The sequence below is a fragment of the Galeopterus variegatus genome, unplaced genomic scaffold (genome assembly GCF_000696425.1).
Source record: "Galeopterus variegatus unplaced genomic scaffold, G_variegatus-3.0.2 Scaffold349, whole genome shotgun sequence".
NCBI classification, from domain to species: Eukaryota; Metazoa; Chordata; class Mammalia; order Dermoptera; family Cynocephalidae; genus Galeopterus; species Galeopterus variegatus.
The window spans coordinates 398,524-412,658 of record NW_007726460.1 but is presented as its reverse complement, the minus strand read 5'-3'; the positions used below and the strand labels follow the sequence as shown (position 1 = coordinate 412,658).

At 39.0% G+C, this 14,135-nt stretch overlaps 1 protein-coding gene across 2 annotated transcripts in view; it reads right to left on the bottom strand.

The window, feature by feature from the left end:
• Positions 1-3: 3 nt before the first annotated feature.
• Positions 4-14,135, bottom strand: part of HMGA2 (high mobility group AT-hook 2) — a 123,406-nt gene continuing 109,274 nt past the window's right edge. The window contains exons 4-5 of one of the 2 annotated variants that reach the window (XM_008567825.1): positions 11,188-11,220; positions 4-181 (exon numbers count right to left, since the gene is read on the bottom strand). In XM_008567825.1, coding sequence (XP_008566047.1) covers positions 137-181; positions 11,188-11,220 — 78 coding nt within the window. In that variant the 3' untranslated portion in view covers positions 4-136. Of the gene's footprint in view, positions 182-10,055; positions 10,228-11,187; positions 11,221-14,135 lie in introns of those variants that run through there. The other variant, XM_008567824.1, reaches the window with a different exon arrangement.

The following is a 14,135-nucleotide window of genomic DNA, read 5'->3' as shown; positions in this document are numbered from 1 at the left end:
CCTCCCCCGCCCTCCCTCCCCCTCCCCAGATGAAAGTGGAAAGACCATGGCAACAGAGAATAAGTGGTCACTGCAGTGTCTTCTCCCTTCCAAAGATCCAACTGCTGCTGAGGTAGAAATCGAATGTGGGTGCCCCCTAATCCTCTTCTGCAGACTCTTGTGAGGATGTCTCTTCGGTCTCCTCCTAGAACACACAAAGGGCACAACCATTTTACTCAAGCATTATACTGTGTGGGTTGTTCTTGCAAACAGTTCAGAGGTGACCTGATTCCATAGCACATTACGCTTGCTTCAAAAGAGGGTGACAATGATTGGCAAGCCCTCATTCCCAGGGCTTCTTAAACCGTAATTGAGGAATCAAGGTGTTGTTTTTTCCCAGAGCGGTCATTAGCTACTGTTGACTTAAGGCTTGACATCATAGCGGCTGGTCAGCAAATTCAATTGTTTGCAGTCCAGAGAATGTCAGGGCAATGTAAGCTTACTCACCAATCAGAGAAAAAAAGAAATGGATAAATTTTTCCCGACAGCATGCCAGTCATCAGTTTTAAAAACTGGCGCACAAGTAAGAAAAATAAAGTTAAGGGGATGCTTTCTTAAGGCATAAATAAACCCATTCTCTAGATACTGGTAATAAATAGCTGATATTTTTAGAATGCTTACTAGATGCTTTTAGCTACTGTCTGTTATTATTTCTATTAAATGGTGCTTACTAGATGCCTTTAGGTATTGTCTGTTATTATTCCTATTTTACAGATGAGAAAACCAAGGTACAGACAAATAATGTGCCCAAAGTTATAAGGCGAGCAGGGCCAGGATTTGGGCCAAGTCAGACGGGTGCCAGATCCTGTGTGTGACCGCTTTGCCCCTGAGCAGAGGCAGCGTGAGAGCAGGAGCAGATGCTGAGAAGGAGCTGCAAAGGTGGACAATAAACTTCCTTTCCAAATCTACTCCCTCGTTCTTGTATTTATTAAAGCACATTTTGAGGCAATGACCAAAGTTTGGCATAACTGCTCAAGCTCCATACTAAATCCACATTGACCAAACATTTAATGGTGGGCTGGCGAAGCAAAGAAAATCTAATATGTATGTTTTTGCAGGGCCTCCTCTTCCTATAAATCTAACTCCTTTTCCTCTTTTCCTTTTTCTGATTCCTTATGGCTCTGGAATTTGTTGGGGTTTCTGCAAGCCGGCTTGAGCTGCAAAGTTCTCTTTACTTTTGCTTATTTAACAAATGTGCAGTACCTTTCAGGACATGGGTGGTAAAGCGGAGACAATAAACATTTCTGATAAAAGCGTCCTTAGTGAGAGGATGATTTTTATCAAATGCTGCACATTGTCTCATAAGACGGCATGTGAAAAGGATCTGGGAGAAGAGGTAAACATTTACTCCTGCAGCAAACTGAGCCCCTTTAAGAATGGCCAGCTTAAAACAGCTTATAACAGTCTTCATACTTTAATAGATTTGATTTTCCACATGGCTTCACTTTGTCTGGGTGGCTAACCGACACAATTTATACCTCTCTTCCTTTCCCAGGTCACTACAGTACACCATTCAGTAAAGCATGCCTTAAAGCTTGTCTGCATTATATGACCAAACTTCCATTCATTAGTGTTTGAAACACTTCAGCTGTGAAGGGGCTCCTAAATGCTACCATGTGTGACGCTTTTGCGTAAAAGCAGCAAATGGGAGGAAAAAAGCCCACATGAACGGGCACTCACACTCACATGCACACACACACACACACACACACTCTCTCACACTCACATGAATACACACACACACACACACACACACACACTCATGCTCACATAGACTCTATCCTTGGCTTTAATCACAGGCCACTGCTTACCGCAAACCCTTTGCAAAACGTTTCAAACATTTTCTTCCCCCCAAAGACTGAGAGAGCTGTAAATCCTGGGAATAAACACACACACAAATGAATGGATTACAGCTTAAAAATATAACCACAGCAGCATCAAGTCATGAGATTTCACACCGGTTTTGTTTAGTCTGCCTTGGGTTTGTGGGCAATGTGGAACGTATGAAACTACCTTCCCTCTACTCCCAACCCCCACACTGCAGGCTTCACATATTTAAGCAGCAGGTTTATACCTCTTGACTAGGCAACAGGCCATGACCCTGAGATTCTCTGTGGAGTCCTGGCCACAAAGGAGGATGTAGTATGATCAAAGCCACAGACAGACGAAAGAGAGACCAGCCGAGGATCAGCTGCCCTATGACCTTGTCTTTTCACTTAATATTTAAATTCCAGAAAGTCACTAAGCTGTTTGGCAGATACACTCTTCATCCATCCCCAAATGACTCACTTCTCATTATGACATGAGGTGTGGACTTAGGTCACTACTCTGAAACAGACCACAGCATAAAAGCTGGCAGGTATATTTTATTCCTTTTTCTCACGGTTAACAAATTAATAGAACTCAGTCAAGCTGGAAAACCTCCTGGATCTAGCTGTGATTATTCCATTTCTTACTGCTTGAATTTTCTATACTATGTGAAAACCAAAGTACTTCCAAATCCGGAAGGAAATAGAATTTTCAGGCCATGAACTTACAAAGACCTTGTACTAGATGGAATGTGATCAGCTTTTCAAAACATTCCCAGAAACTTTGCTTGATTTGAGCTCCTGAAACTCCTGATATTCAAACCCCTTAGACACAACTCAGCTGAAAATGTTGGTGCCTCACTCTTGTTTCCTTTACTTAAAGGTTCTTGACACAACATGGATAGTTCTTGTCTGAATGTATCTTTCCACTGACCTTGAAGTTCTTCTACTAGTAACTATCAATTAGGAATGGGAACGTAACTAGGATGTCAGGGGTGGGAGTCTCCACTCCGTTAAACTTTTGGAGGCAGAGTGGCTTTCCATGCTCAGAAGCATGGTTTTCTCAAATGTCTAGTTAGTAGAGAGCTCTCTTTCTTGGCACAGCCCTGACTGGCCACTCTCCAAAAAAAGGCATGGCTGCCAAGCTGATGACGCTGGTGGGGTGGGGAGCACTTCCCACCCCTGCAAACCTCAGCTCTCACCTTTCCAGAGACTTGGCCTTTTGCTCTATGTGTGGCTGCTGGGACACAAGGGTGTATGCAATTAAAAGAAGAAAAATGCTCCCTGTCAAGAATGAAGATGAAGTTGGAAAATCCGCCCTCAGCTACCTTAAGTATCAGCCTGGCCAGACCTCCCACAGGGCGCTTGTGCAGTGCAAAGAGCGGACAGAAACAGGTGATGTAGAGAATAAGCAGCTGGTTCTGATGTCCCCAAAGAGTATTATTTATGTCGCAGAGTAGTTGGTAGGGACCCTGAGCTTCAATCCTCTTTAGTAACTTAGAAGACACAGCCATGAATCGCAGACAACAGCTTGCGTCTCGAGATGTTTTTAAAAATTGCTTCGTATTTGCAACACGCAGCCAGAGGACCTTTGAGCTGTGTAGCTCCCCAAGAGTAGTCTTGGGGTAACAAGGAGATTGAAATACTATAGCCAAGAGTTGCATGCATCTCATTAGGGGTAGTTGGTGGGGTGGGAGGGCCAAACAGCAGTCCTGTGGTCAAGAAGATTTACCTGTTGGAATGGGGCTTCAGGAATGTTTTGATAAAAGGACTTTTCAAAGTGGAAGTGCACAGTGACATTTTTATGAGCACCAGCCACTAAGGCCTCTGAACACTGAACAGCTCCCAGCCATATTCATGCAGCTACTTTACAAAGACAACTGAGGCTGCACCACACTGGGCCCAAACATGTGAGTTTTTATGGCACAAAATTGATGAGGGAGAGGGAAAATGGGCAGTTGGAGAACTGTGTTTTTACTACATCTATTGGAAAAATGCACTCCCTTTGCGTTAGTTTTTTCTTTTGTTCAAAAAGGGTAACTCTTGCATTGCTTTGTTAAGCTTGAAACATCTCTCCCCACCCCCAAAAACCAAAGATAGAGTTTGCACATATTGCTTTTCTTTTGGTTTGGTTCAACACAAAGCATGTGGTTTATACCGTTGGGTAGACTTCACCTAACTGATTAAAAAGGAGGAAGAAGACAGCTCAAGATCTAACCTTAACTTCTAATGCTTGATGGAAATTTGAAATGTCTTGAGTTGAATCGTAGATCTCACAACACAGGCAGGGGTGAAGCTGTGTGCTGGAATTCAGAACTTAATGCTAAGACCTGAAGCTCTGGGTTCAGTGTTCAGATGCAAACTAAACAGCAGGTCTGCAGTGGAGGAGAGGCCAGAGGATTCTAAATGGAACTGGGAAATGGATATACTTTCCCTGCAAGCTTTAGGAGTTGTGTCATCATAATACCTCTCTTTGTGTGTAGTAAAGAGTGCAAAATCACAGAAGTCCATGAAGGCTTTAATAAGTCCCTATATTTATTCTTAACTGCGAAGAATTCTGCAACTCTTTTATTATATGATGCTGCAGGTCAGAAATACATTTGTAATTTAAGCTATCTTGCCAATAAACCTACATATACCTGGGAATCTAGAAAGGGTAGTTACGGTTGAATGACATTACTTTTATTATCTTAATATGTTCAACTTCTTAAGGACACATTTAAGAGTCTTTTATGTTCATGAATATCTCAAGTCAGTCCTATAAGGACAGAAATAAGGGCTCTCCTCCCCAGCAGCAATGACCAGGAACCCGTTTTTCAAATTCCATCCACAGCTAAGCAACCCGCAAGACCACAAAGCTGAGTTTTTCTATTTCTCTGTCAGATATTTTAATTTAAAATGGATTGGGGCTGTTTAACTTAATGGAAAGTGATTATTTCCTCCAAGTAGGAAAACTTTATGGCAGATTTAAAAAAAAAAAAATATATATATATCTAAACCATATCATCTGGCAAATGCAAGAGATTCTGGTGTAAATGATAGGAGGGAAATATGTTTTTCAAAAGGAGACTTGAGAAGTTGGGATATTTACAGCATTTTTACCTGATCTTATTTTAGCATTGTGTATATACTTTGCATGCATTACTATCACCTTAATAAGGCTGGTTTTAAGGTCTTTTGGGGGCATGTTTAATGTAAAGAAGCTTGATCTTAGATGTCACTGACCACTGGTGCTAACCATGGCACTAATGGGTTATGTACCCTGTGCCTCACTCCTTCCAGGCCAGACCAGTAATGATAGTAAGAAAAAATGTAACAGCCACATAGGAAAACTTTGAAAAAGAGTACAAATCCTGTTAAGATTATTGTGTGAAACTGTGATCGCTCATTTCAGTTACTCATTATTTGTTTGTTTACCTGTGATTCAATGATAGATTCTCAAGAAGGAAGAAAAAAAAACTATTATTAAACAAAACCCCCAAAAGAAAAGAAAATAAGATGCCATAGATTCCTAAAATGTACTCCCATGTGTCTTGTTTGTGTCCTCCACAGAGTTCCACCACTGAAAATATTGCAACAGAGTTAACACTGCTCCCTGGGATGCTGCGAACTTCTCTTTCCTGGATCCAAGGGCTATTTTAAAAAAATGTTGAGATGGGAGTCACATTTTTCAGACAAGGAAGTCATTTTCTGTATGAACTAATCGCAAGTTTCAGGAGGCATGATTTCTGAGGATCACAGGTTTCATCAATTTTCCATGCCAGTTCCAATTCTCATCGAAGGAGCCTCAAGTGTAAAACATAGCTAAAGATGTAGGCAAAAAGATCTTTGTATAAAGAAAGCATTCAGAGGAAGGGAATTTATTTAAACATTTCCAAAACTGTTGAGGAATGCTCTCATTTTTATACAAAGTGGTCTCGAAATTTGGTTAGGTGAAAGGCTGTGTAATGGTTACATTCCAGACATGCTTATTGAAGGCATAGACAAGGAGAAAACTTTTCCCTTTGTTTTCTATGTGTATAAAATTTTGCCTGGCTATTGTATTTGTTGCCGAGAACATTTCTGGATTTTAATCATTATTGTGTCAAACGCTTTTCATTATCCCGAGTTATGACTTTTGAATAAGATTATGGAAACATCAATAATAACAAAGTCAACAAATGATTATTCAACAGAAATTTGAGTGTCCAGCAAACATTTCCTGAATGTAAAGGAAGTTTCTTAGACAAAGCAACATATTTCTATTTAATCATTAAGGATTTTCTTAGAAAGACCAGGTTTTAAAACCTGGTTACTATTTGTTTCACATCGGTTTGGGTCAGCAATTTTGGACAGTAAGAAGGAAGTTTACATATTGAATAAATAATTGTTTTTTATCCAGCTCACCCTAAAACGAGAGGAAAAGCCTTCTGTAATATGAATAGGAAAAGCAGGCAGATATTGCCATTTTATTTTTAGCTTAATTCACAAACTTCCTCACACAGTTAAAAGAGTCATATGAGGGTACTTCAAAAAGATCATGGAAAGATTTGCATTATCTTTTAATTCTACCTTTCAAAAAATCCTATAGTAAATCTGTCAAGTCCAGAAACATTAAACTTCACCTTTTGGAGTTTTGTAAATTGCCCCAAATTGAGCGATGTCCTTTCGCTTCTGCTACAAGTTATGTCATCTCTCCGAGACAGTCCCTGCCAAGAAACAGCTGACTTCATCTTGCCACCCTGTCTTACAAATGTCAGCTAAGCTAATTACTTCATCTGTGTACAGTTAATAATCATTTTGATACACTCCTCTGCCCTCCACCTTCCCTCTGCTGTTATGTCCTCTTGTTACTTTATTAAGGGTTAAATGCTGGTTTCTACTTTGCTATCCCCTTTTCCCTTGACCTTTGCAATGTCAGAGGCCAGAGGTTAAGTCAAAAAATATTTCTTATACAACAAGACAGTGCCACTCAGGGCAGTCTCTGATATGATTTTTCTTGTTTTGCCTGTTGGTACCAAACATTTACTGGCCCCCAAAAATGTTTTACCAGCTTGAAAGTGCCTAAGTAGGAAAATAAATAAATCAGTACTCTTTATGACTTAGGCAGTATAAATCACTATGCTCCCCGAGTGAGCAGACCGGTGACTATTTGCAAGTCTGATTTATTATGAACTATTTACTGCAGTGGCCAAGGTACCAAGTAAAAGATGAGTGTTAGAGTGAGCATGATCTCCCCTCTCCTCCTTCCTCCTTTGTATGTCTAGACTAAAAGCCCCCAGTAAAAATGCCTTCTTTGAGAACAAGATGCTGACTGCAATTCATCAACTTGCTTGTCCAAAAATGAAATCTCTCATTTCGCTCCAAACAATGTTTAGGTTGTCTGAAATATAAACATCCTTAAACTGCCCTTGAAGTCTCTGTAAAAACATTCAACATTTTTTTTTTCTAAAGGGGGGCTGGGGGAATCCCATGATAACCAAGGCTTACTGAGATTCCTTTGCCCTGCTGCACGCCACCCACAGAAGATGTTACTCACAGGTAAAATCTCTATTTTAAAAAAGAAAGCTTTGTTTCCAGTCTTTTAGAAACTGAAAACTTTCCAATTCTCTCATTGGGAAATCAAAAAGGAGCAGGTTTATACCTGCCCTAATTGCTAGAGGTGTAGCTTGCCAGGGCTGCACCACAGTGAGGAAAGTAGATTAAAACGATGGAGAACTGTGAGGATTTGAAAAACCTGTTTTCCTTTTGGGTCTAGAAGAAAGGTGAGGAAAAAAATGAGGTGAGAAAAAATGTCTGAATTATATATAACGAATCACTTCTAATCTCAGTTTAAAGCCTTGAAGGGAGAACATCAAGAAACAATAAGATATCTGATAAACTATCAAAACCTTTTGAGAAGTCTGAGATGGAGAGAGATGTATTTTTATCAAAATAAGAACCTGAGAAACAAAGCTTCCTCTGTCAATAATAATAACGGATACTTTCACGGTGTTTCTTTTATTAAAAGAAAAACCTACCACTATTAGCTACTAAAGAATGTAATCCACATGGATGAGAATTCAACTGCTCAAATTGCTAAAAATCTAGCTAATTTCTATTTCTTTCTTTTTTTTTTTTTCCTTTTTGTCTTTTTTCATGACCGGTAACGGGATCGCAACCCTCAGTGTCGCGCCCGCACCGTGCTCAACCAGTGAGCGGACCGGTCTCTATATGGGATCCGAACCCTCGGCAGGAGCGCTGCCACGCTCTCAAGCGCCGCACTCTATTGAGTGCACCACCGGGCCGGCCCTATTTATTGCTAATTAGCTAATTTCTATTTACTGCTTATTTTTATCACTTTAATTGAAAACATACTAGAATTCTCGCATAAGCTTTGTTGTACTGGTTTTGGAGTTTAAGAAGTGAATGTCAATATTGTAGATTTTCCCCTTTAGAATTGTAAGAGACTATTAACTGTCCCATTAGGATTATGGGACACACTTGAGTTTTGCAGCCAATGGCATATGGTGGATTTTCCAAACACAAATCCCTGTAGTACAGTTTCCCTTACACTTTTATTCCTCTCTAGGCACATGCACTTACATATGCAAACACAAACACATATGTAGATATTGAGACTGATCATAATTCTGAATTTGCCCCCTTAGAATGAACTTTGCTGTTTTGTATCCCAGTCTCAAGAAGTGGCATTCTTAAAGCTCTGAGGTTTCACAATTTGATGACATGCAGATGATTTACTACAGAGTCTTTGTAATTCCATATGTATGTGACATACATATAAGGAAGGCGATTCGGACTACTTTAGTCCTTAATGATAGGATGTAGCAATTACTATAAAATTTCCCCTTGTTAAAAAAAATCCTGATTTTAAAAACATGCAATGAAAACACTTGAAGTCAAAAAAGTAGTAGTTTTGAATTAATTAGAATTCTAGAATTTTTGAGAATATAAATCCCTGGAAGTAAAAAATGTAGTAATCAAAAATAAGTCAGAACATAATAATACCCCTTGGGACTTAAACAATTACAGTCTCTCATAATGTTCTTGGGAGTAAGCACTGTTGTTATCCCATTTCCTAGATGAGTAAATACAGCAAAGAGAGATTAATTAACCCAGTGATGGGGCCAGAACGAAAAGCCTAGGTCTTCTTACACACCGCTGAGTTCTTTTCTTTAGATGTGAAATATTTAATTGTGCTAAAATCTTTGCCACCTCAAAACAGGATCTGAATGCAACCCCTCAAAATGCTGTTGATGAAGAAAGGATATGAGCCTGAGTTAATCCAGACTGCCACATGGAAAAGCCATCTGGGAGGGTATTTTGAAAGAAACAGATGGAAAAGGAAGAGATTCTTTTGAATGTAGTGTAAAATTTACATTATCCTCCACGAACTTCCATGTAGCCCCCATGTTTATATAATTCATCACTGTGTCCTTAGACAATATAAATTAGGTAGCCCAATGAGCTCATGTTCTTTTGTCTAGTTCTGAGTCTGAACTCCTCTCCTTTAAAGGGCAAATCTGTAGCAGGGTTTGTAAGAGAGCCAGGTTGATTATGAAGATCAACTCAATTCACTCGTGGCCTTTTGAGGTTCCTGAATCTCTTGAGAAAAAATAAATTGTGATTTCACTTACATTATTTCTTGGTGTATTAATGTGCAATTTGCAATCATTTCTAGCCACATTAATAACCTCCACCTATGATGTGTTTGTTACTACCCTTCTACCTTTGTATATGCCATTCTTCTCACCTATAATGTTTTCCTTTCTTTTCCTTAATTTATGTCTTCATTTTCTTGTCTACAACTAAACAACAACAACACAATCAAACAAAACAGTAACATTCCACTCTTCAGGGAAGCATCCCCTCAAAAACCCATGGCATTTCATTCATTCATCTGTATCCTTTATGTGCCCCTTACACACTGACATTCTGTGGTCATTTGTTCAACAAATGTTCAAACATCTTCTCATGTGTTCCCATTAAGTATCTTCATCCCTGGCTGCACATTAGACTCACTTAGGGAGTTCATAAAAAATACCTGATTTTCTTACTGAGGAAGGATGGGAGGCTAAATACATTTGGGATCTCCTACTTAAAATATCAAGTTTTTGTTTACATTTTGTTGTGTTTAATATTGCTTATAAACACTCAAACTGAGTATTTTTAGTGGGCCTCCCCCCGGCTTTTAGGCATGGGAGTAGAAATGAAAATGCTATTTTTTTGTGTTAACTCTGCTTTTATTCCACTTAAAGTACGTGTGTAATTATTTGAATACACTTTCCTTGGATCCTTACATGTGTTCAGAAGCTTCAATTCTCTTCCAAACAGCATTTTTAAAGAACAGTAGCCATAAAAGATTGCCTGGATGGTCTTTCCCAGGCAAGGCAACATTGTCCTAAGAGAAGAGGGTGCACGGTGCATTTTTAAAGACATCTGGGTAAAAAGATTCCATGGATATTTTAAATGATATGAAAAAGATTTACAAAGAATTTGCTAACTCATGACACTGCTTAATAGCTTACTTTAGCAGCTTCTGCATGATACCACCTAGATCTCCTGTCTATTTAAATCCAGAAGGGAAGAGAACAGCAGGACATTCTTATAATTTAACAACAGCACACATTCTTGGCAGTCATGATTAATTTATTCCTCAGTTTTGTTTTCTTCGAGATATACTTCCTCAATAAATATGATTCTTATGTTTCTTTGTATAGACTGTAGTTAGGACAAGAAACCCCAGGCATATGAAACAAAAGAAGTAAAGCTGGATCCTAATTTTGGTGTTACCAAAGACTTCAGAGACAATGATTCAGTCACTTAAGAAAGACCCAAGAGTAGTTCAATCTGCAAATTCAGATAGTTTAATTTCCTGGTTTCCCAGCCTCCTTTGGGGGTGTCTGGAGATCATCAAATGTTATGAAGTAATTCAGTGAACAGTCATAAATCATGAAATATTTTGTAATGAATAAGTCCCATATTGAGTTAATGGAATATAGACAGTCAGGGGGAAAGGACAAAACTTGATGTTTAAAAATTGGTAAAATACATGATTAAATATTTGTTTTCCATAGAGGCACCAAAATAACATAGTTTTTTTTTAAGTATTGCATTTATATTTGATTTGTACACTTAAGACCTTGATTTTTTTGGGTTCTTAATGACACTATCACAGACTATATATTCCTGACTGTGAAGGATACAACAAATTTTCAAGAATACTGCAATGCTGACACAATCAAAATGAGAAGAAATGCTAATTAAAGGTTTGATTTGGGGACTTTTTTTTCAGTATATATTCTACTTCACTTTTTATACTAATTGGGAAGGAAAAAAAATAATAATGACAATATCTTACCTGAGCAGGCTTCTTCTGAACAACTTGTTGTGGCTAATAAAAGGAAAAAAAAGAAAAAAAGAAACGTTATATTTTAAAATAAAACACACATGATAAAAAAAATTAAGTATACATATTTTAAAAGTAGACACTTGTCTGCAAAGCAAAGAAGAAAATTTACAGTCCAAATGGTTTCTCTAAGGTTCAAGGGTGTTTATTCATAATTTCTTTTCTTCTTTTTTTTTTTTGTCTTTTTCGTGACTGGTAAGGGGATCACAACCCTTGGTGCGGTGTCACCCGCACCGCGCTCAGCCAGTGAGCGCACCAGCCAACCCTATATAGGATCCGAACCCGCGGCGGGAGCGTCACTGCGCTCCCAGCACCGCACTCTCCTGAGTGCGCCACGGGGCCGGCCCTATTCATAATTTCTTTTCTTCTTTTTTTTTTTTGTCTTTTTCGTGACTCGTAAGGGGATCACAACCCTTGGTGCGGTGTCACCCGCCCCGCGCTCAGCCAGTGAGCGCACCAGCCAATCCTATATAGGATCCGAACCCGCGGCGGGAGCGTCACTGCGCTCCCAGCACCGCACTCTCCTGAGTGCGCCACGGGGCCGGCCCTATTCATAATTTCTTTACGTCAAGGAAATACAACGCAAGTTATCTCAAAACAATTCCCAATTAAAGTCTGCCATACATACCAACTATATCAAAATAAACTTACTGTTTGATTCACTTTGGTTTTAATCTGCATATCACAAAATTGGAGGAGTAAAAGGGTCTAATATATTAATATTTTATTTTCTAAAAAACAGCCTTGTTGAGATATAATTTACACACCATACAATTCACTCATTTAAAGCATACGATTCAAAGTTTTTTGATACATTCAGAGGTTTGTGTAACCATCACCATAACCTAATTTTGGAACATTTTAATCTCCCTTAAAAGAAACCCTGTACCTACTATTGGTCATTCCCCATTCCTTTCCACCTCCCCAGCCACCTTTCCATGCTTAATTGACCACTAATTTACTGTCTCCATAAAGTTGCCTATTCTGGATATTTCACTTAAATGGAATCATACAATACATAGTTTGGCTTCTTTAACTGCCATGTGTGTTTTTAGGGTCATCCACACTATAGCATTAGTAGTTCATTCCTTTTTATGCCAAATAATATCCCATTGTATGGCTATACCACATTTTACCTGTCTATTCATCAGTTGATGGACATTTGGGTTGTTTCTACCTTTTCACTACTATGAATAATGTTGCTATAAACATTCATATACAAGTTTTAGTGTCAACATGTTTTCATTTCTCTAGGGTATACACCTACGAGTGGAATTCGCAGGGTGATAGGATAATATTTTGTTTCCCTTTTTGAGGAGCTGCCAGTTTTCCAAAACAGCTGAACTATTTTACAGTTCCACCAGCTATGTATGAGAGTTCCAATTTCACCACATACATGCCAACGCTTGTTATTGTCTGTCTTTTTGATTACAGACATCCAACTGGGTGTGAGTTGAATGTCACTGTTGTTCTGAGTTGAATTTCCCTCATGACTAATGATGTTGAGCATCTTTCTATGTGCTTGTTGGCCACTTGTATATCTTCTGTGGAGAAATATTTATTCAAACATTAATCCTTTGACCATTTAAAAATTTATTTATCTCTTCGTAACTGATCTTTTTTTTTTTTTTTTTTTTTTTTTTTTTTCGTGACCGGCAACGGATCGCAACCCTCAGTGTTGCGCCCGTACCGGACCGGGACCGGCAACGGGATCGCAACCCTCAGCGTTGCTCCCACACCTCGCTCAGCCAGTGAGCGGGAACCAGTCTGTATGTGGGATCCGAACCCTCGGCGGGAGCGCCGCCGCGCTTCCCAAGCGGCGCACTGTAGCAGTGAGCCACCGGGCCGGCCCCATAACTGATCTTTTTATGTTCGGGATATAAGTCCCTTATCAGATATACAATTTGCAAATATTTTCTCCCATTTTGTGATTTTGCTCACTTTCTTGATGGTATCATATGAAGGATATTTTGTTATACCTATATATATTTAATTGTATGCGTAGAGTAAAACTCTTTGTTTTAGTGAAACATCTGAGGGAACTTTTTTCTATCAGCCTAAATGAATTTTCCAATAGAGCATTAGAAAATATTTGTTCTTCTTTGGTATTGTAAAAAGGTGGATTTGAAGCCCAAGCTCTTGGATGGATTACTTTCAGTACTCACTCTCATGTCTGAATATAAGCCTTACTTATTCTATCTGCACAGGACTGAGATTTACATATACAACGGAGCCACTTTGATGTGGACAGTGACATGCTTTCAGGAAACAAATAAAAGAAATAAAATTGTTACAGGTTTCCTAAATGACAGAAGTTAGGGTAAATTCACTAGATCACGAGCCTCTATTCATTTTCCTTTCTCTCAGAATTCCTGTGGTGGTGTGATGTTTTACTGCTGGTATATTAAAAATGTTATTTAAAAAAATCCTTAAAGCTTTCTTAGTCCAACAAGATAATGAAATAAGTGGCAAGATAGCTTTGCTCACTGAAAGAAACCTTCTTCTCTTCGACTTTACATCACAGTAAGATGACATCATCACTAAAACCCAGGTTTTGAGATGATGTTTTCTCCAGGTGGAATCAAACCAAGGATAATTAGGACGTTTTGCCTCTTAGGACTCAAAAACGTGTTGCTAAGAGAGTGTTTGATTTAAAAGGGTCGTTTGTAAGAACAGACCACTTTTCTTCTCTTCTTTTATCCTGCTGATTACACCTGTACACATGTTTCCTCCCAAGCCCTTTCAAATCCACACACATTCTTGCAGGCTGACTGGTTCCTGCTGCAGAAATCCCCCTCCTTTTTTGGCCAGGGATCCCGCATTCATGTGACTCCTGCACACTGTGGCTCAATGAAATCCTCTGAAAGGGCTGCCAGCTCACCCAATTTTCTATGAATTAG